Source organism: Battus philenor, unplaced genomic scaffold (assembly GCF_028537555.1).
Source record: "Battus philenor isolate CCGP_79_NKW_IND1 unplaced genomic scaffold, ilBatPhil1.0.hap1 SCAF_5, whole genome shotgun sequence".
Taxonomy (NCBI): domain Eukaryota; kingdom Metazoa; phylum Arthropoda; class Insecta; order Lepidoptera; family Papilionidae; genus Battus; species Battus philenor.
In genome coordinates, this window is record NW_027181715.1 from 4,406,092 (window position 1) to 4,428,941 (window position 22,850).

Consider the following 22,850-nt stretch of genomic DNA (forward strand, 5'->3'; position numbering starts at 1 on the left):
TATTACGGATTATACACGGAAAGGACCTAAAAAAATAACTATGAATCAGATTATTATAATTTTAAAAATAGATTGTTAGTGGGCTTTAGCTTATAGAATATGTTGCCACATGTTAAGATTTTCTTCATTATTGTTGACGGTCAACTACATCCGGAGAATATCGAATTTTATAACTAAGCAATCTTTAAAACGTGAATCGATGTTCGACAAAACTTTACTCTTTTGTGCCTAGACCTTGACATATATAACAAAACAATTTAAATGGGAAATTTTAATTATTCTTATGGATGTTTGGTTTGATGGGCCCTCGCCGCTTTCCTGGGTATATTTATGGCGGTTGGCATATGAAGGGTACTTGGGGGGGGGGGGGGGGGTTCTAGTATACCAAAAGATTTGCAGGGCGTCTGTGAGCATTTTGTACATGGATAGGCGTCAGAGTTTCTCATTTATGTTTTAATACACAACCTACAGCCACGTAGGAGCTCTGGTGAGTGAATAAAGGGCAGGTGGTGGGGCAGCTGGTGTCGGTGTAGCGTCACCGTCGGAGTCAGATTCCTCTGAAGACACGCGTTCGGCAGCGCTGAGAGCCACACGGGCGTACTCGTCCGTGTCGATGCTTTTGCAGAAATGGATGGCATACCTGCACAAACATGTCATAATAAACCATATATCACAGTTATTATAATATACTTGCATGACAAATAGAAATATTAAAATATTTGGACAAGAGGTAGAAATAGTAATACAATATATATATTTATATTTATATATTTGTATATATATATATATATATATATATATACACAAAAACGGTAATTCTGAACAAAATACACTAAACAAAAATTAATTAAACCCAAGGCGGTTTTGAAGTTCAAGTGCTTTTTTTAAACTACGTTGTGTATTTAAATCATCAATCGGATTCGGAATCAATGTTTTCTGGATGTGGTTCACAATATTAATTGGATATGTGTAATGATGACAGTTATTTATTTACACTTTTTTCGTTAAGTGGTGCTTTGGAACGATTTTAAATGTACTTACAAACTGATTCCTTATAGGTGTAAAAGCTTTCTTCTTCCGATCACATTGAATAAATTGATCACTATGAAATATATTTTTTTTATCGAAATACTACAGGCCCATAACTTCCAGCAGTATAAAGTCTGCCGGGGCGTATTGTAAACATTAATTAATTTTAATATGTACTTACATGAATTTTGAAAACAATAAACCTTACTACATTATCATTATGTTAGGTATTATTTCAGAAAACTATTGATTTTTTGTTAGGTATACCATACATTAATTGACAGCAAATGTGCTATACGTTGACCTTTTTAAAGCTTGTATACCTATAATCAACCATTTTTTTAAATACACACACACATATGTATATATAGTCATCGCAAACACGGCGAAACAAAATGTCAATAGGCAATAAAAAAATGAATGACAAGAATATCTTTTTAACAATAATCGATAACAAAATTGAATACCTAAATCTATACGTAAAAGTAAATGATTTATACCTAAGTTTCTCTCGTAGGACTGCCTTACACGAGTATCTTGGCATCTTGAGAAGGAAGAAACATGTGTAGCTCTCTGGTAGGAAGTGATCGGGTGGTTGGTATTTGTCCAACACCTATTAAAATGGAACAAAACGATTTTTTTAATTTTTTAAATAGGCTCGTTTCTATCACTTACTATTGTAAAATAACTTACCTGTAATACGAAATCCCTTTGCCTAGGATCCTGAGGTGCTCGTGGCAAGCGCGTCCGTCCCCATACAAAACGTAAGAATAACGCTCGTTCGCTACCGGATAGTTCCTCCATTACTTCCCAGAACCACTGTACTAGCGGTGCATTTGGATCTACGCCTGTATAAATCAATAACATGTTAATAATTAAGAATTACATCGACGATAAAGCCATTTCATTTATTTTTAATAGTCACTGGGTACAGGCGAGAGACGGATAACAACATCTGTGGTTAACTTGACAAAGACCATCTTTTGTGTAGGTAGACTCCGAATTTTTTTTATAAATATCTTTATGTAACTCATTCATAACTTATTAACATTATTACTTACATGTATCAGATTTTATTACTATTTATTTATTTATGTATTTTGCGAGAACATCAGCGATAAAAATAAATTTAAAAATTATGGTCATAAATTATAAAAATAAACAAAGAAAATACCAGAAGAACCTTATTTGACAAAAATAATAATAAAAGAAATAGAACGATAAAATTAATGTTCAGTGTTTAAAAATGCTTTATTTTTATTAGATGCCTAGTATGCAAATGGTAATTTCAGGTAGGATGTAAGTACCTTTGTAAGTAGCGGAGGCTCGGAGCGCCTGCACTGGGATGTCCGGCGAACCGCAAACGAGTGTCTCCAGTTCGGCGGCCGAGAAGAGAGTCAATAGCGGTGCAGGAATCACGCGCGAGATACCGTCCCGTACCGCCCGCACTTGTTCATCGAACTCATGCAATCTGTTACCAACGTACATACATAATTATTATTTCAACTGTATTATATTCAGGGCTGGATATAGGCCTCCCCCATAAATTTACAAAAAAAAACAGTTCACAGCGACAATCTTAACATCCTTCTGTTGATTGTTGCGATAAATAATCTGTGGTATTTTGGGAATAGAAAAGAAAGATGAAAGGCGATAGTTGAATGACATTAATACTTATAGAGTGAAAGATTTTAGGATGGATGAAAAAAAGAAACAGCATGAAAGATGTTGTGAAGGAGGAAAGAAGACAAGTGTTAATAAAAATTATGTTTGAAAAACATTACTAGAAATTTTAACGTCCCTGTCCCATACCAAACAAGGGGAACGAAAAAAACCGTTCGTCTGTCCACCTTACACCACCCTTCGCTGCGCTTGGCGAGCGAGTCCGAGTTCTCCCATTGCCACTTCGACCTGCCAAGTCGCTGGTCAGTTACTTTCGTTCAATTACGGCTCTCCTTATTTCACATTTGATAAAAGTGCGTTACATACTAATAATGCGCAAAGGCTGTTTATCTCAATCGTACTAAATTTTAAATGAATGCTGTATTAAAGACATTTTTAAAAGTGAACTACAAAATAATACCCGACAAGTTATTGTGCAACCTTCTCAATTATAAATTTATAGATTGGTACTAAATTTTAAAAGAGCTCCATTTGATTATTGATCTTATCTTTATCGACCATAGACAAAGCATTTGACATCTGTCTTGTCTGATGTTAAGTGATAACGAGGTCTATGATGCTACATGCTTGTCTAGCAGAAACCTATTTAGTTTTGACTTGAAGACTCATAATTTATAGTTAGCAAAACCTAAGTTAAAGTTTGATGTGGACAAGAATGTGAACAAATAAATATAACAAATAATTTCTAATAATTAGGTTCGTTACAAATTTATATACAATACCCGGCGATAAATATTGCACATCGAAATTTGAAAAGAGACAATATAATTTATGTATATGTATTATGTATATATCTCATTCATTAATCATGAACTTTGTTCTGATGAAAATTTCATATAAACCACAATATGGCACAAAAATGGTTTAGTTATATTTCTTGATGTTAAATAAATGTTACATAATATCACAGAAATTACAAACCTTTATACAAATAAAAAGGTACAGAATTGCACACAAACATATTAGCTTTGACTTTTTAATGTTTATTATAATGTCGGTATCTGCTTATTCAAATTTTATTTGCCTTTCTTTTTGACTATTTATGTTAAAAATATAAATGAAAATATAGAATGTGTGAATAATTAAGCAATATTTTAATCATATTGATTAGACTTTTAAACAATGTAAAATTTACCGGTAATGTAAGGCTAGCTGCACGTATTCGTCCTTGTTGTCGGGCGTGACGCGCTTGTGACGTGTGGATAGTGGAACTTCATGCCCGGCGGCTGATGGTATCGAAAATGGTAGCTCCAGGTTCTGCAGCTCCTGGATAAATTAAATTTGTCTTGATGCATTGCTTTGCATATTTCATACATTTATTTAGAACCACCGAACATTTAACACCAGGTCATAGTTAAATAAAATTTTAATCTTCTTCTTTAAAAATAAAATAGAGTACTCATGCTGTTCCAAAAAATTAATTTACTGATGGATTTTTACGGAAAATAGTACATGCAAGTAGTAAGTCAAAAAACACTATTAGCTTCGACAATAGTTTGAAATATCTTGTCAAGATTACACTATGAAGGAGTTACCATGTTGGGATTACACAATAATGATCCCTTATTAAAAATAAATATTTGCTGTTATTTAAACTTATCATATACATATCATAACATATTTTTCTGCTTCGATAACTACATGTGTCAAAGTACATTTTTATACTTTTTATTTTACCTACTACAGGACTAAAATTAAACCGGTTTTTAAAAATAATAAAATACTTTTGAAATAATATAAGGTAGTACGGAATCTTTGAGAAGCTGTTAACAAACGTGTGTCTGCTAAAATTTTGTAATCAACTGGAATGATTGTTCAAAATATTGGTATGAGGGGTAAGAGAGCTTATTAGACATATATATACCTTTACTTAGTAGAGTTATAACAGTACCTTATTGGCTGGCGTCATATCACGTATACAGAGCAGTGCCGGTAGAAAATCTTTGTCGACTTCAGCCAAATCCTGTGGACGCAAGGGTTGTCCGGCTAGCTGCCGCCACACGCCCTCAGCGAGCGATAATGCCAAGGGAGAACCAGTTCGTATCGCAATGCCCATGAGAACGCCTGGTCGATAAAAAAAAAGTTATTACTCTTATATCTTAAATTCAGAAGTTCAACTTGCCATCAAGTTTTTTTTAATGAAATATTCAATGTTTTGCCAATTGTTCATCTTTGGTGGATTGCCGAAAATGATATCCATGCATTTACATTTATTTATTTTATATTTTATTTCGAAATTCTTTTTAAATTTTCTATTCATTATATTTATTACCATTGCATGCAGTAACGGCCGGTCATAAAAATTTAAATAAAAAAGTACTAAAAAGGAACCATTACTTCTAATGAATGTCAGTGCTGTAGTACCAGGTTAAGCTGTACTGTAGTATGTAGCTGAGTAATAGTGCTCATTGTTGGCACTCTTATAAGCTCAACCAACAACATAAATTTAAAATCTTTCATTCAATTAGGTTAAATTGTAATTCTGAGTCGCATACACAGCTAGTAATTGTAAATTAAAATAAAGTAAATGATAATCATGTTACCGAGAAAACGGAAGCAGTTGAGATGCAACGGAGTATTGGCAGTGGGGCTGAGTAGAAATGCATCCCTTGAAGCGCCAGCGTCTCCTCGTCCGTTGGGCGTCGCCATCAGCAGCGGCAGCGAGCCGTTCTGCAACTCCTCGCACATCTCCGCGATGCTCTCGCTGTATCCACCTCCGCAGTCATCGACGCTTTCACCTGTTGTATTACGAACATGACAGATATTGCAAAACACTAACATCTTCTCATCTATCACATTATTCTTCGTAATCATTATCATTACAAGTGACCAGTGGTAGTTCAGCGGGAGAGTTCTGAGAGTTGCGGTCTTAGGTCGATGGTTCGATTCCAGGGATATAGCATTTCATAATTCACAGTTTGTTTATTAATTATACAGAATTACTACTGCCCACAAACAAGTTTCTAGAAGAGGAGCAGCAGCGTCTTCTGTGTATGCCTACATAGATAACTTTTGTCACTATCATCATAATCATGTCTGCCGACAGACGTTTACTGCAAGGCATAGGGTTCCCTCAAAGATCGCTATTGGATTTGCGCCGCTAGTGCCCAGTGTATCTATATTAAAAACTATTATGAAACTTTAATTCTTACCTACAAACTTGACTTTCCACACGCGGTGGGGTAGTGCAAGTGCGTCCTGTGTGAGTGCGGGTAGACGTGCCACCATCTGCCCGAATACGGAGCGCATGCCCCCTGCGCCTGCTAGTCCTGCGCCCCCTCGACGCGCCTTGCGTGCCGCCACTCGTGACAGTTCAACCACTGGTCCGTGCTGTCTCTCACGCACCATCGTCGCCATTATAGCCTACAATTGCAATTAACACTAGAAATACGGAAACATAATACCTTATCATTATTGTTTCAGCCATAGAACGTCCATTGCCGAACATGTCTTTCTGCTGAAGCTATTAATGCCGAAAAGCAAACACATGCTGTTTTTCAATGTATTAATGACTATATATAAATATATATATTCCCCAGAAGCATTGAGTTATAAATTAATTAATACCTTTCTAAATGCAGCTTCTTTGACGCTGTAGAATAGTAATGTCCTTAATTGATCCAAGGGTCCATCCAAGATCAGTAATGGCAAATTAGAACATACTAATTCTGAGAATTGATGTAGTAAAACCTGGAAATAGGAAAAATTATTTTTATATGTTACTGAAATAGATTATTATGTCAAATACTACTATTATTGAATATTATTTAAATGATTTTTTTCTTTTATTATTTACTTAACCTCAATAAGCCCTCATTGTTCAATTTATTTATGCACAAAAATGTAAGATAAAAATAACATTTAATTAAAATAAACCATGTTTAGGGATTTTTAAATTTAATTTTGCTGTGATTTCCTTAAGACTGTTATTTTCTTGAAAAAACCGACCTGATGAACGACGGGAAGATGTAACGTACCAGTCTGTTGCAAATGAGTGTCGGCGAGAGGTCCTGTAGCAGGTGACACTCGAGCGGCGGCGCTGGCGGTGGTCGCGGTGGCTGCATCGCCTCCACGCACAGCGCCACCGTGTGTGCGCTGCCACAAGCTACTTTAGTCACGCGTTTGCCCTGGAAATATCAATACCTAATTAATGACTGTGTGGCGTGTATATCGCGCGCCACTCAAACACGCGTTGCCTAGCAACGAGCTCTTACCCACGTGATTGTCGATCGCATCGCGGCGGCGGCGGCAATGAAACGGATAAATGACAGATGGCGCCACAGTAGACGCAACAAAAGTTTGCATCGTTGAGAGTCTCCGCGCGAGGTGCGGTCAACATTAACAAGAAGCTACCGAAGAACAAGAAGCTACAGTACTGCGACCACTCCTAAAACTGCATGGACTATAGTGGTAAACGCACACATGCTTTGTACAATATTTTATTACATATCGTCGTGGCTGACGTACAAAGTGAAGTAAGGTTATATTTTATAAAAGTTGTTATGAACAGGGAATATCGATCGCTTCGCCTTTTTTTTCCACGCCACGTATCCTTAGGCGAGGTACAAAGCTTTAGATTACTGCAGTTGGTCGTGAATCTTGCACCTTGCCTTTATATAATAAATAAAAATATAAACAATATTTATTCCTATCGTGTTTATCGACGATGAACGCTTTAATTAACAATATGATTGTCTGGTTTGCTCAAACTAGTTTCATTTATTGATACACATTTATGGTTATCACTTCGCTTATGACTGAACTTACTTATAATAATAAATAATCCCTTGTATAATAATAAATAATCATACAAGGGAAGACAAAAAAGAGGTTTTAGTTGTAGGTAGTTTTCATATTTAGTAGGTAATGGCAACACAATGTGTATATTGATTATTGAGAATAAATATACAAGTAACGTTCCGCTATTATAAATAATTGTTTGATCTCCATATTTAAAATCTAAAATAAATAAAAGTACCTGTAAAGCTATCAGAAGCCGCGGTCTTTGTGCCGCCAATGTAGTACCATCGCCAAGCTGTCCCTCGTCGTTGTCGCCCCACGTGTACACCTCGCCTGCATCTGTACACGCGACGCAGTGCAGACTGCCTGGAGCGAATATACAATAATGTACATTTTTGTCAAATAAAACCAATTAGCACCAATATTATCCACCACACAATTTCGTCCGTAGGAGGTCTACTTCTGGACACTGGTTGGAAGCATCCAGCGTTTTCTAAAAACCTTAAAAAGTTCATCTGTCCTCTTTGTGGGTGGACGTTCTATGCTGTGCTTGTCGGTGCATGGTTTCCACTCCGCAACCTTAAGGCCCCAGCGGCCATCTTTTGCACTATACCACCTGACCATTGTTATTTCACAAATGTTCAGATCTGAACATTCCCTCGCAGTACTTTTAATGGCTTGTTAGGAGACCGAGCTTAAATACCTAGTTATTAAAAATATACAATATTGCGCTGCGCTGCCACGTCTATATTGACATTTTAATTTGAATGTCTCAAGACCACGGTGCTTTGTCAAACGACCTGAGACTCTGGATGAAAGACAATTATAATTGCTTTGCTTAATGGCAGAATATAGTCCACGGTTTCCTCTCTTTAAAAAGATTTAGCAGGAGGCACACAGCCAATAAAATGTATAACAAGCAAAAGTAAATTAGATGTTTATAGATTAATTAAATGTTTATAGAAAATTTGTTTACCTGTGGCAATAGAAGTTATTGTTCTGCCCATCATACCAGAGACACGCATTGGACGACGCACGTGTTCATAGCTGCCATGGCCTAGTCTATGATAGTCACCTTTGCCCCTAGAAATTAATATTGCATGATAAAAATCAAATTATTATTAAAATAAGTCTTGCAATTATATGTAAGAGGACGTAAATTCTCAGCCATCCATAGATTCAATATGCGGGTGCTGCGCCCATCGTGTTATATGGAAAGAGACTACGTTGCTCGAAGGCAGAAGGAAGGAAACAGTTTTAAGTATCCCTCCTTGAGAGCGTTGAGCTATCTAACCAAATTTTAAAAGATCCTCTTATAACCCGATTCCAAAATGTGCTAGTGTTCGTTCTTGACAATTCTAAATCATATATCTTGCACCTACCTCCACTGTACACTAAACAATATTATCTACTTATTTTTTCACTCTTTTATACACATTGTGTAACAGCGTACTTAATTCCGTATAGGTATTGTCCCATCAACCCAATGTTATTAAAAAGAAACATATGTGAATTTTATAAGGATTTTAATATACCATCATTTTAAAACTTGTTTCGTGCTAAATATATATTTGTCATTTTCTGTACAACAAGAGCTATACTTTTAATGTTCCTTTATATGCAACGTTTTAGTTATAATCGTTTCAGTTGAGATATCCACTGCTTGATAAACGCTTCCCCCCCCCCCCCCGTCTCTTAAATATTATAAGAGCAGTTAGATGCGACCCGCATTCAGCGTTTTCCTAAGACGGTAACAAGGTTATTTGTAATCAATTGTAGAAATACTTACCAAGTATAAACGGTTCCGCACTGGCCCAAAGCAACAGAGAATTGTGAGCCGCATTCCACTTTGATGATGTGCAGACCTCTTAGACTGTCTATTTTCATCGGCAACTTACAACCTTCAGAACCACCTCGACCTGACAAACAAGTTACTTACATTTAAGAAGAATAAAAAATTATCGTTATACTGTTAATCTTAAAAACGCCGGTTTATACTTTTGTAAAATAGTAATAGAATAGCTTTTCTTCTCCTTTACTATTTCAGCAATAGGACTTCCACTGCTGGAGATTTAGCTCCCATATACATTTTTAATAAGATCGGAAAGGTTCATGCTACGCTTGGCTGATCTCCACTCTAGAATTTTAAGGCCCCAGCGGCCATATGTTCTTAATATGTTTGTGCCTGTCCACTTCAATTTGCCAATCCACTGGGCTTACTGGTCTTTAAATTTTAAGAATATACATTAAGATTCCTGCTGCACAAGCCCATTTTCGGTTGATCTATTACTTAGTTCTTTATACTAACATTTCGAAGCAAATAAAATAAATTCATGAATCCGATTTTTTATTATTGCCTAACTCAAATGCAAATTTTTTTTGAAGTGAATTTACTATAACATATTTACCAAGTTTCCCATAGTCGCCATCACCCCACGACCACACGTTGTCATCACTTGTGATGCAAAGTGTTTGCGCGTCGCCGGAACCGCATGCCACGTCGATCACACGATACTGGGACAGCGCTTCGACCTTACAATTAATATTGTTTACTTTATTAAAATACTTAGAGCACTAAAAATATTAATGATTATTATTAATAATCTTGTGGCCTATTTTGTGCATTTTTAAAATAAGTATATTCAACTGTGCTTTTCTTTTTAACCACCCATCTACATTTTAGAATATACGTACATTGTTTATTAATGAATAAAAAAAAGGATAAATGACTATCTGTCGCTTACCATTTTAGGAACCAATTGGTCTTCCGAGTCACCGTGGCCCAGTCGTCCATATCTGCCCTTCCCCCACGTGTAGATCCGACCGCGCGCTGTCAGACATGCAGAGTGAGCTCCGCCACATGCAATCGCTACCACTTCCAGGCCAGACAATGCTGAGATTAACTTGGGCCGATCATAACTCCTGTGAATCCGTATTTTAAATGTTTTTTAATTACTTTTTAAATAATTTGTACAACAAGAATTTTTATCTGTTTAATCTCTGGTTATAACTGTAACGAACCTATATGAAAAGTGCATTTTTTAAAATAGTCGGTATCGCAGTATATAAAAATTAAAAATGTACAAGATAACTTTTTTAATGAACAAAGTTAACAAAAACATCAAAATTAAACTATGAATTAAAGCTAAAGTGCTAAGATACACTGTAGTATTAGTAATTTTTAAAGTTATTCAGAGCTTTCGTCTAAACGTCTCAGAAATAAAATATATTTTGTCAATATTTTGACAGTTCAGAAAAACAGTGTTGTAAATAGTGTGTACATACAGTACGCTTAAATTTACAGGTAAATTAAAAATATTTTTTTTAAACTTAAAACTACTTACACTCTGTTGCCATGTCCAAGTTTACCATCTTCTCCCTCTCCCCAACTATACACGTCTCCATCCGCAGAAAGAGCCAGACAGTGTTTACCGCCAGAATTGCAGGCTACCTATTATAAAACGTCATTTCATTTATTCAATTATGTCAGCCGATAGACGCACACTGCAAGGCATAGACTTCGCAAAGATAGCCATATTGACTGGCCTTGCTCTGCCCACATCCAGTGATTTCTCGCGACCTTAATAATGACGTATGTCCACCTAACGGGTAGGCTACCCACGCGGCCTCTACCGGCTTGTCGTCGCCACTCGGGGACTTTTCGAGCTCAACAGCCATCGCTTACACGAGCAATGCATCCCGCCCACTACCACTTCACACAAACATTTCTTCAAACTACATCGGTGACTTTAGGTCTTCTGTGGATTTCCTAATTTCTAATTAGTTGTCGCAGCGAAGCTCTGAGCAATACTCTGGGTGCCTTAGGCTTTCTTATTCAATAACCGTAATTTAAAGATTTTTTATTAAAATAATATATTATTCATTTATTGTTTTTTATTATAAAAAAGTTTAGTACCTTAGTAATAAATACATGTTGAATCGATGCTAAGAGAGTTGGCTGCGAGACAGAATCTATACCTCCAATACCCAAACGGCCTCCAGCGCCATAACCTAAAAAAAAATAATACGTTCATTGATTCACAACATTTTTCACATTGAATTATTTATTATTATTACTTTTGTGAATAAATTTAATAAAGTCTTAAGAGCCTAATTTGATAAAAACTTGAACTTGAATCAATACATATACCATTTTCCTTAAATTAAAGTTACAAGAGTTCCATTTCTGATCATATTTAGGAAAAGTCCACAACAAATTGATTCGTGGTTTTTTGGGAACACCAACACTGACGTCCTTAATACTTAAGCTAGTGCAAAATGCTGTATTGTTATTTAAAATTATCTACTAGTTTTTGTTTGATATGGTTTAAATTTGTTTCATATAAATTTTGAGACATGGAGTTTGTTATAAAAGTACATAAATGCCTGTGGGTATACAAAGAAGCAATAAGTCCATCATTAACCAGTTCAAGATGTCTAATGGATTCAGGCGTTATTTTGCCGAAGTCAATATATAGCTACTTCCGCCAAGGCAGCAGTAATCGTGCGCGTAGTAGTGGCGGAAGCAGCTATTTGGTCCTTTTCTTACAGTTCAAGATGATTAAGAGCCTGCTCCCCTTGATATACTAAACTATGAAACCTAAGTTTTATTGACCACATTCCCGTCGGAAAATTGGATGGTAAAAAACTTACTGGTCTTACAAAACAAGTCAATAAAAAAGCAGGGGATATGATAGTATGCAAAGAGCTGGTCATAGATTCCTTTAAAGCGTGTAAAGATGAAGCAACTAGAGGAATAGAAAGAGGTAGAAGTAAATATTACCAGTAGCGTAGACTTTCCCATCAGGTGTAACTGCGAATAGGGTCTGTTCCCCACCGACGAGCTGGACTGGATTGAGGGTAGCGAGAGCTACACATGGCGCCGGAGCTCGAACCTTAGCTCCTTCCACACCGCCTAACTGGCCGCGGTGGTTATGTCCCCAACCATAAACTGTGCATCCTTGCGAAGCACCCGACCACCAGCCCGTCCATTCTTCTGGTCTCCTGATAATAATGCACAAAGTAGAAGAAAGATTTATTTGTTTTGAATATTGTAGATAAAGGTTTTTTTGTTGATTGGCCTACTTCATCCTTACACTTAAAATAATTAAACCACATTGACCGTTTTAAACAACAAAATCGATTAACACAGATAATGCAGTGAGCTGTGTACGTAAGATTAGAGAAGTAACCATATTTACTATATAGCATAAAAAACTATGTTGTTACGCCAAAAAAATCTCTCATGATATCTTATCACGATAAACACAAAAATTTAGATATTACACTATCCTGAAAATGTTATCTAGCCTTTGGAAGTTAAATAAATCGTTTCTGTAATGTCTGTCATTCATACAAAAGCAAAATTTTCCGTCTAGCTATGTACTTAGTAGCTATGTAGGTATAAATAGTATAAATGAACAAAAGCATAGTTTTTACAAAATCGCATTAGAGCTGCCACATTTTAAATTACAGCCCACCTGTCTCTCATTTTCTCTCTGGGAGTTCTTTGCATATTTGTATCAAATATGTATCTGGGTGTAAGATATGAGGGCTTATTAAGGAATATTTATCTGAAAAAGTATTACCATTTCTCACATTATTATTTATTTGTTTATTTATAATCTATTATACACCACAGATAATAACTAAAAAAAAAGAAACAATTTATATAGACGTTCAAGAGGCGCTCTTTCGCTCGAGGCGATCTTTACCAGATAATCTTTGAATAGAGACGAGAGACATGAAGGAGAAGGTAGTTTATGGTGTACATACATACAAATACATGCGTTACTATAAGCACACGCATATACTAACTAACTTATATAAATGTATATACATATGTACATATAAACATACATATAAATACATACATTACTATACACATTCACAACTGCTCTATGGCGCTTTAGAAAAGAATAGCGAGAGTGATGCCAGACTGACGAAACGGAATTGCTGTACTCTCACACGTCTAGCCGCGCGCATACCTAAGGCGCGGTACAAAGGTTTTGGTTGCATTAATCGACAGAGTTGAATCTACAATCTGTTTACATTAAAAATCACATAATAATTACGGCCTCTTAGACAAGAAAATTGTTTAATTCAATTACAATAACCTGATGAAGGTATATTTTAGATCGTAACGACTAATTACGTATAATTTGATAATACAGACACACACATTGTATTCTTTGCAAACGAACCCATGAACATAACTTACTTATTGACCCAATGCAGTAACTGTTCGTCATGTTGTTTAGTGAAGGTTGTATTTATCTCCCACGGGTAAGGGTTGTCTCCCGCGTTGTCTTCCACGTTGTATACGCCAAGGTCATGAAGCCTCTTGCGTACGTCGGACAGAAACGACGGAGGCATTGCGATACGACGGAGTAACGCGTCTGCGGTGCGAACGCATACGCAGTAGCGCTTGAACCACGCCCACCGAGCTGCATCGGGACCCGTGCATACCGACGAGTCTATTCGCAGTCCGCAAGCAAGCAATGCTAATTCCTATAATAAAATATTGTAATGTCATTTCACTGAAAAAAAAAATGCTTATTATATAAGTACCCTTCTCAAGACTTAATGAAATTAGTAACCCTTTTGTATGGATTTACAATAGACTTCTAATATAATGTGTAATGTCTCTGAATTATATTGCAATAAAGATAAAAAGTTTATTAAGAAAAAACTTGTAATATATCCTATTACACAATAAAGTATTTTTTAATCATAATAAAACTTGGGAATTAATTGCTGCACTAGTTGCATTATATTAAGGACATTGTTAAGATGACCACAGTAAAAAATCTTTAGTATCTAGGATATGCTTACTTATGCTCGATTTTCAATTTTATTGCCTCTTGTATTTATTTAAATATGATAGTTGTACATAAATTTGTTTTTACAAATCAAAAATATATCTTATTTACAACCATAATATACGAGTAACAAAAGAAGAAAATAAATGACGGCAAACAATTCATAAATATGGCGACGAATGACATTGCAAAATCAATATTTTATAAGGACTGAATAATAACGAAAGTTAAATGTTTAAAGTTTTAAATCTGATTTACAGAGTGAGATTACATGTGAAACAATTAAACTATATTTATATATGTATGGATGTATATGTTTATATATGTATGTATGAATGTATGTATACATATATGTACATGCATTCTTATCTTCAGCTGTTGAACGCCCATTGCAAGGCATAAGCATGCCCCAAAGATCACCTTGATCACCGGTCCTGGGGCGTCACTCACGCGACACGTGGTCACCACTCGAGAACCTTTCAGTACCACTTGAGACAAACAGACCACTGCTACTTCAAACGAACGATTATTTATGCTAACTCATTATTACAGTACACGGAGTACACTTACTTTAAGGTAGTGTGTGTGTAAAAGGTGTGTGCCGGTTCGCAGTGCAGGTTCTTCGTGCTCGTACTGCGCGAGTACAAGTTGCGGCAGATGTTGTAAGGCAGGCGGCGGCGCAGCGCCACCTTCGCCCATTTCCCTCGCACCGCAAACTACCCCCCGCAGCCGGCGTACACACCACACACGAGCGCGCCACGCTAGCAATACAACGTTAGATTATATATATTTATATCTGTCTTTACTTTTAAGTGAAAACAGACGTAAAAGATATCGTGACTCATTACATACAAATTAGGTAAGAAATTCAACCCGCATAGGAGCTTGAGAAGGCGTTTACTAAGTTCTTAAAACAGGTGAATGACAGCTAGTTCTTATTTTTAGAAAATAATTCATTTTGAATACATATAAATTATAATTTTATCTATATTATAGGAAACTTATTTATTTTTTGGGTTAATGTCCTTATTCATCAAACTTAAAAAAAGACATTTTTACCCTAACCTAAAAAAAATTTGCTCAGATTGAAGCAGTTTTAACAATATGACGTGGCAACACTGAATAGTTCGTATCGAAACTAAAACTATATTTCATTTTAATTATGTTCGATAATAAATGGTTAAAATATGGACATAAACCTCAATGCCTTTAATTTGTTTTTCGTTAAAATAAAGCTATCTTAAAAATGTTAATATAATTATTGAGAAACCAATAAACATCTAACAACTTTTAAAAGCTTATGCAATGTATGTAAATATTTTCGTATTTAATACTGCTAACGTCTAACGTCACTAATACTTAAGTGCCATATTAAGCCACTATACTAACTAAATACGCCTGTAAGTGCTACTAATGATAATTTTAATAAATGAAATATTGTTTATGTGACTTTACATAAGAAAATATTTAAACTTACACAGTATCGGCATTTGTGCACAAATAGCAAGCGCTTGCGCCAGTCTTGGAGCTAGTTGATGGTCTTTAGATATAGCAGTAAGAAGAGGACCGTCAAGTAAACGCCACGCCAGTTCAACAGATGGACAAGATAACACGTAGCGATCTGATCCATTTTCCTGTAAAAAGATACTTAATTAACACAATATTTAATATTTAGAACGCATAAAATATTCAATTTGTTTTCGCTCCAAATATTTCAAAATTTGAAATATGAATTTCAGCTTCTCTTAGACATTATTTGATAAATAAAATAAAAAAATACCGCATTAGAATGGGCCGGGAGTATAGGGTGAACGGTAAACCTCCATCCCCATCCGTTAACAGAGCCGTCACTTGTAAAACGCCATCGTAATTCATCACCTGTAAAACATGTATAAAGCGATATACAACATAGAATTGTTATAACATTACAATATAAGGACTAAAATTATTACATTAAAACAATATATTAGATATATAATAGTAATCGTTGACATTTTTATTATCATGTAAGATGCCTGTAAAATTTATATTATACATGAACATAGAATATAATTATATAGCTTCACGGAAGCCAAACCACTCTTGAAAATCCATGTTTCATAATGTTGTTTATTCCTGTATTGGAGAAGCATTTACATAATGAATTTACACACAAGAAAATAGAACTAACAATGACGCCTATTAACGAGATGAGAAGAACAGATGGACTCCTGGATCTGTTTAAAACCAATTTTAATAGAGAATAGTACATTTTCAAACTGACCATTGACAACAATCTCCTGAGCCCAATCAGCAGGTTCGCGGCCTGATCGAGTCGCCAACACGCGACCAGCACTGTCAGAAATAGTCAACGGGTCGTTGCGTCGTTCTGTGGAGCAACCCTGCTCAAATGTCAGGCGAAGTGACGTAGCCCCTGGTATCTTTACAACACCTGTATATAAAAAAAAGTAAGTAAATAATTATGGACAATCATATTTAAAAAGATTTATACTTACCTCAAGAACCACACAACTATGTTAAATCATTGTTATGTATATGTTTAATTTAACATAGTTAAATAGTTTTTAATATTTTAATAAAATAATTAATATTATTTATGTAAAGAAATCCGTTATAAATTCTTTTCCAGTACGCTCTTTCTGATACATTCTTCAGTATTTGTATTTTTAATAAACCTATATAGATAATGCGTTTTGCTAAGCAATACAAATACCCATTAGGCTACCGAGACCGCTATACCGCACCGTGGGTATGCGTGCGGTGAGATGGGGGGAGAGGGTGGAGGTGTAGGTCTTTCCATACCGTCAGCCCGCCGTCTTGCAGCGCCCATGCTAATTTTTCTTCAGCCCCCGCCTCTCCGCGCTTTGACAAGGTGCGGTATAACGGTTTCGGTAACGCTACAGCAATAGCATCTAAATGGTCTGAAAGATATAAATGGTAGAATAGAAAATCATCAATGGATATATATGAATTTCTACTCCCAAACATCTAATGATGAGAACATAATCCCTAACATTAAGAAACTGACTTATCGAGAATATTTTCACATTTGCTTTTTTTCGCTTGATTTTTTATTTTAGGGATATAAAAGATAAACAGTAACGTGTTTTTATGGCATCAAACAATTTACATATTAATAAGCCAAAATTTACTTATTACTATTACCTAACATATTTAATTATTTTTTAAATATATTTTTTAATTTATAATTACCCGAAATGTCCGTGTCGTCGCCATACGGGTGCGGGCTGTCGACGGTAACGGGCTGGGGCGGCGCCCTACCACCGCCTGCTGCTGCCTCCTCCAGCTCACATACGCAAACCTCGACCACCATGTCCGCTACAGCAGGTTTACTTGCACACAGCGCTGTATTAAAATAAATTTATTTACACAATTACTTTCACAGTTCATTACGCTGTATTTATATCGAATAATGATTTCATCATCATTTCAGTCGTAAACTTCCACTGCTTGGACATAGGCCTTCCCCAAGATTTACAATAAGATCGGTTAGAAGGGGTCTCCCGACGACCTTTAAAAAGTCATCTGTCTTATTGTCTCCTATTATAGGTGGACGTGCTATGACCCTTTCTTGGTTAATATTTTTTTTGTAATAATGAAATGAAACTTTTTTTTTTTTTATTTTCAGTAAACGACTATTTATACTATTAAGGAATTTTCTTCGGTGTAAAAACGAGATATAAGAATACACATAATATAATAAATATGAATATTATGCCAAGTGGTTTTCGCGTCTTTTTCTAAGCTTAGCAAATAAGAAATACTGCAGATACACGAAGTACAGTTAGATCGCCTAAATATTAAGATTTAGCGCTTCTTGGAATAGCTATTGCTATTGAGAAATAGCAATATAAAAAGCTAATTAGCAGCGTTAAAACTGCTGAATTCATACCTGAAATACTTTATTTCACTCCATACCAGCGACGTTAATTTCAGTAATTTTTTTAATTTGTTCATGTATTACGTCGCTCACTTGATAAAATATTAATGAAAATGTGAAAAAGAAATAATTACCCATTAAAACATCAGTGATGACTTTAACAGCAGTGTTAGCGTCTGGCACTCTCCCAGCCGCGGCCAACTTTAACATGTCTACTAAAGCTCTTGCATCCGACTCGCCCAGCTGCGATGTGAAATCATCCAGTGCCAACTAAAATAAATAAATAAAAATATTATATATTCACAACAAATATATATTGCCCGTACTGAAAATATATTTTATTATTTATTTCCGTTGTGAAGAGTACTTACTTTTGGTGCTTCGGCCTGTTGAACAGTCATTGTCGCAGCGGCGACTGATACGGCACTCGATGACATTACCGCCGAATGACGCGACGAGATTGACCCACTTAGCGGGCTGCTAGCACCACTCTAATGAAAAGACAATAAATTAAATGATATATTTTTTTACTTATTATAGACATACGCAAATGTTATTATAGCAATGTTAGCTTAATAAATTATGACTCATGTGTCATTATGTGGGTAGAATCTTTGCTATAATATTCATCGTTTGTTATCAAAGCAGGCTTGAAATTAACTTAGGAGTTTCTCTATCAGTCACAAACTAATGCTTCGTTGAATGAAAAAAAATTGCATTGCGTCTGTGATCCCTATAGCATGCTTTCACCACCGCCAAGCAAGGTCCAACGACTAATTCAATTGAACTCTTAGTATGGCAATTAATGTGAAGTAAATATCCGAAAGATATGTGACATTGGGTCGAGTAATAAAGTGACTGGTATCTAACACTAGTTCATGAAGCCAGAATCGCACAAATTTTACTTTTATATATATATATATATATATATATATATGTATACACACATTTACATGTATATATAGGGAAGCAATAAAGATTTTTTTTACGAAACCAACAATCAACATTTTTATTCTCCTTTTTTTTATGTTAAACAAAATTATAAATAATTAGACTCATAGAAATTAAACATTTTTTTTTGTATACCGGCAATGTAGTACGATCGGCAGGCGCTTCGCCACCGCCGGTCCGAGCGTCAGTCTCTGCATCGTCCTCTTCCGTATCCAAACCGACTGACACGGGCACCGTTGAACATGCTTCGTGAGCACGTAACGCCTCCACCAGCAAACTACGTGCCTGGTATTTAAAAAACGATTGATATTTAAAAAAAAATATTTGAGAAACTAAAAGTGGAAAAAAATGGGCAACTTTGATGTTTAGTCACAATTAAATAATTTAATTATACTTAAATATTTTCTTCGTGAAAAGTTTTAAGTAATATTTACGGAGAAATAATTTTAATCCTAAGCATATCTATATGCTTCCAGCAACTTCTTGCGGCTTTAACGATGTCGTCGGTCCTCCTAGTGCTGAGCCTGCCCACGCCGCGTCTCAAGAACCTTTTGGCCCCTACGGCCATGGATTGCACGAGCCATGTGCCAGCCACTGCTACTTCGGACGAGAAATTCTTCGAGTTACGTCTAGTAATTTTATTGCTTAGTATCGTATAATTATAGACACAAACTGCGTGCGAATAATGATCTAAGCCTAGATTGCCTCTCGACGACTCTTACGCTTGATCACCCAATGGGGCACAAAAAAGCTGATGGCCTCTCAATGTACTGAAACATATTATGTAAAAATAGCTCAAGGCTATTTCTCGATAGAGTCCTGGAGGTTATTCACTATAAAGAGGTCTAGAAGTCTGAAATTAGGAGAAGTTGAAAATGTTTAGAAGGTTTAGCAACATTTAGTCAGTGACAAAAAAGCCGTGAAAAAGGATAATTAAATTACCTGTGTAATATGTAACGCGAGCAACGTCAAAGACAATGCATGTTGAACGGCTACAGGTGGTTCTAAAGCTAGCGCGGCTGAGGCCAAAGACGGACGTGGACCGTGAGGTTCTTCTGTGACTGATTCCTCGGAGTATAAACCTACGAAAATTGTTTAAAAATAATTAAGATACGATATTCGTGTAAAAAAAGTTATGATGACTCAGCGAATTCCTTACAACACTTTATACACATAAAACACCAACTTCATACATACACAAATACACGCCTACACCCTCATTAACGTATTAATATTAGTAGTATGCTGGTAACATATATCTTATATTTATTTTAAATTGTATTTAATTATATTTAATTGCTTAAGAAGATAGGCGCTGACAGCTGCAACGCAGGCAATTTTAGATTAATAAATAAAATTGATGCCACTTGCCGTTTAAATTTTTTATGGCAATTTATAAAATGAATTACGACTTCAAAGTAACAATATCGTCATTATCAAACCAACACTTATCCAAATAGTACACCCGAGTTGCTGAATGACTTAGATTAGTCACATAATAGAGGCTCATTATATGAAAATTTTCGATAGTTTAATATTGAAACTGTCGAAATTAAAATAGTGGTCATATTTGATATAGGCTACAAAAAATATGATAACGGAATAATAATAAGCTGCCTCTATAAATATTAGGGCCAGGTAACGCATTTTAAAATGTACAACAGTAATTACAATGATTATTTTTATAAATATTTACCAAGGCTGTTAGCTCCAAGCGGGTCCTTGAGAGTGGGGAACGGAAGAGGTGCGGGAAGCTGCATGGATGGCACGGGGTGTGCCGGAGGGCGAAGCGCCCACGCAGCGGAGTGCGAAGACCCGGCCGCTGCACGTTGCACGCCTTCTACGCCCGTTACCAACGCGGGTCGGCGGTTCACGCACGTGGTTCCGTTGCCTTGCTGCCCGTGATCGTTGTCACCCCAAGCCCACACCTGAAAACGACATGATAATATTAAAAACAAAATACATGACAGCTATTTATAGATGTGGCTCGAAATCACTTTTGTTATTATTCCATATATATATATATATATATATATATATATATATATATATATATATATATATTATAAATTGGATTGAATTGAACTTTCTTATCTAAATATCAAATTCCATCTTCACTTTATAATCACTAAATTTTATATTCATTTGTTGGAGATGTTAGTCGAATGCGGTCCGGACGTTTATAATGCATACAAATAATTAAAATAGTTTATCTTTAGCATTGTTTGCATCCAAATAAAAAGCAAGTGATTTAAAGAAAAGTTATGTTATATGATGATCAATGATATTCATCATTTCAGCTCTAGAAACTCCGTGCACTGGCATAGGCATCCTCCATCGTCTGTGCAATTTGTTGGTTAGCCCGTGGTCTCCACGCCCGGAATCAAAAGTACCAATGGCCAGTGAGGCCCGGGACCCTCCTTAATAGTGGTCATCAAAGAATTATTTTCTTTTAATGTACATAAAATATTTTTAATTTTACCTGATTGTCACTCGTGACGGCGAGACAGTGCAAGGCGCCTACAGCAACATGGATTACCCGGTGTCCTCTCAACGCCTCCACCAACGTAGGTCTACGTACATGAGCATCAAGACCGTGCCCAAGACGAAAATAGTCTCCTTTACCCCATGTCCACACCTAACAAAAATTAGACTAGTAATTTCCTGGACATAGTTAACATAGTGCTCTTTCAACAGCATTTTTGGAAGCAAGTGGTAGGAAATCTAAAAATGCGTTTACATGCCACAATTTTTGAAAGGTTTATCCAAAAAGTCGTCATTATAATAACTGTTCGGGACTGGCAGTTTCTAGATTTCTTATGCTAAAAACCAAGTTTTTTATATTATTTGTTTCATTTAAGCGATGTAATTACACCAATCATATTTTTTTTCGACAAATCTTGACTGTAATTATGTCATCAATGTAAACGCATTTTAACATCGTTAATTTGAATTAATTAAATAGTTATGTATTTTCTGATATTTACTCTGTACGGCAAGTATAGTATAGTCAATTATGTTTAATATTAATGTCTGTAATGTATTTTCTGATATTTACTCTGTACGGCAAGTATAGTATAGTCAATTATGTTTAATATTAATGTCTGTACTTTTATTTCTAAATTAAATGAGCATTGTAAGTTTGCACATAAAAAACAATACAACACCTCTCCATCTCTTGTTAAGGCCAAACTGAATTGAGCTCCGCATTCAACTTGTATTACTCCCAGTGTGTTCAATCTCTCAATGTTCATCGGCACAGCACATCCATCTGAACCGCCACGACCTATAAAATAATCATAATTAAAAATAATTAAACAATTTACCTAAAAAGTACATAAAACGTGAATAATGTACCATTCGTATACTTGCCCAACTTTCCAAAGTCACCATCACCCCAGGAGAAAACTTTTCCGCAAGCCGTCAATGCTAGAGTTTGAGCATCTCTGGAACCGCATGCGACTTGTATCACTCTGAATGCTGCTAATCCTTCCACCTTGAAATAACTCGCTCAATTACTTTGACATGATAGTACTTCGCAAAAATATATGACGGTACTTCAAAAAATTCATAAAAATGGCGACGAATGATAAGCTGTATTTAACGCAATCAGGAGGGACAGGACACTGTTCTTCTAACAATGTACTTCAGAGAATGTTGCCATGCTAATATTTAAAATGAGGACTAGAATAATAATTAAAGTTCTATGTTAAAGATTAAAGTTA

The 22,850-nt window shown here is 35.7% G+C and overlaps 1 protein-coding gene across 1 annotated transcript in view; it reads right to left on the reverse strand.

Annotated features, from left to right (window-relative positions):
- Positions 1–374: 374 nt before the first annotated feature.
- Positions 375–22,850, reverse strand: part of HERC2 (E3 ubiquitin-protein ligase HERC2) — a 60,632-nt gene continuing 38,156 nt past the window's right edge. The window contains exons 58-89 of the mRNA XM_068772639.1: positions 22,498–22,621; positions 22,293–22,411; positions 21,608–21,763; positions 20,822–21,053; positions 20,068–20,207; positions 19,261–19,410; positions 18,546–18,665; positions 18,309–18,444; positions 17,487–17,639; positions 16,537–16,704; positions 16,054–16,151; positions 15,751–15,907; positions 14,844–15,034; positions 13,673–13,962; positions 12,236–12,456; positions 11,369–11,463; positions 10,797–10,903; positions 10,197–10,374; positions 9,861–9,984; positions 9,242–9,371; positions 8,429–8,535; positions 7,691–7,818; positions 6,690–6,839; positions 6,280–6,402; positions 5,865–6,075; positions 5,256–5,450; positions 4,604–4,776; positions 3,848–3,978; positions 2,337–2,500; positions 1,723–1,877; positions 1,530–1,642; positions 375–640 (exon numbers count right to left, since the gene is read on the reverse strand). Coding sequence (XP_068628740.1) covers positions 466–640; positions 1,530–1,642; positions 1,723–1,877; positions 2,337–2,500; positions 3,848–3,978; positions 4,604–4,776; positions 5,256–5,450; positions 5,865–6,075; positions 6,280–6,402; positions 6,690–6,839; positions 7,691–7,818; positions 8,429–8,535; positions 9,242–9,371; positions 9,861–9,984; positions 10,197–10,374; positions 10,797–10,903; positions 11,369–11,463; positions 12,236–12,456; positions 13,673–13,962; positions 14,844–15,034; positions 15,751–15,907; positions 16,054–16,151; positions 16,537–16,704; positions 17,487–17,639; positions 18,309–18,444; positions 18,546–18,665; positions 19,261–19,410; positions 20,068–20,207; positions 20,822–21,053; positions 21,608–21,763; positions 22,293–22,411; positions 22,498–22,621 — 4,914 coding nt within the window. The 3' untranslated portion in view covers positions 375–465. The remainder of the gene's footprint in view (positions 641–1,529; positions 1,643–1,722; positions 1,878–2,336; positions 2,501–3,847; positions 3,979–4,603; positions 4,777–5,255; positions 5,451–5,864; positions 6,076–6,279; positions 6,403–6,689; positions 6,840–7,690; positions 7,819–8,428; positions 8,536–9,241; positions 9,372–9,860; positions 9,985–10,196; positions 10,375–10,796; positions 10,904–11,368; positions 11,464–12,235; positions 12,457–13,672; positions 13,963–14,843; positions 15,035–15,750; positions 15,908–16,053; positions 16,152–16,536; positions 16,705–17,486; positions 17,640–18,308; positions 18,445–18,545; positions 18,666–19,260; positions 19,411–20,067; positions 20,208–20,821; positions 21,054–21,607; positions 21,764–22,292; positions 22,412–22,497; positions 22,622–22,850) is intronic.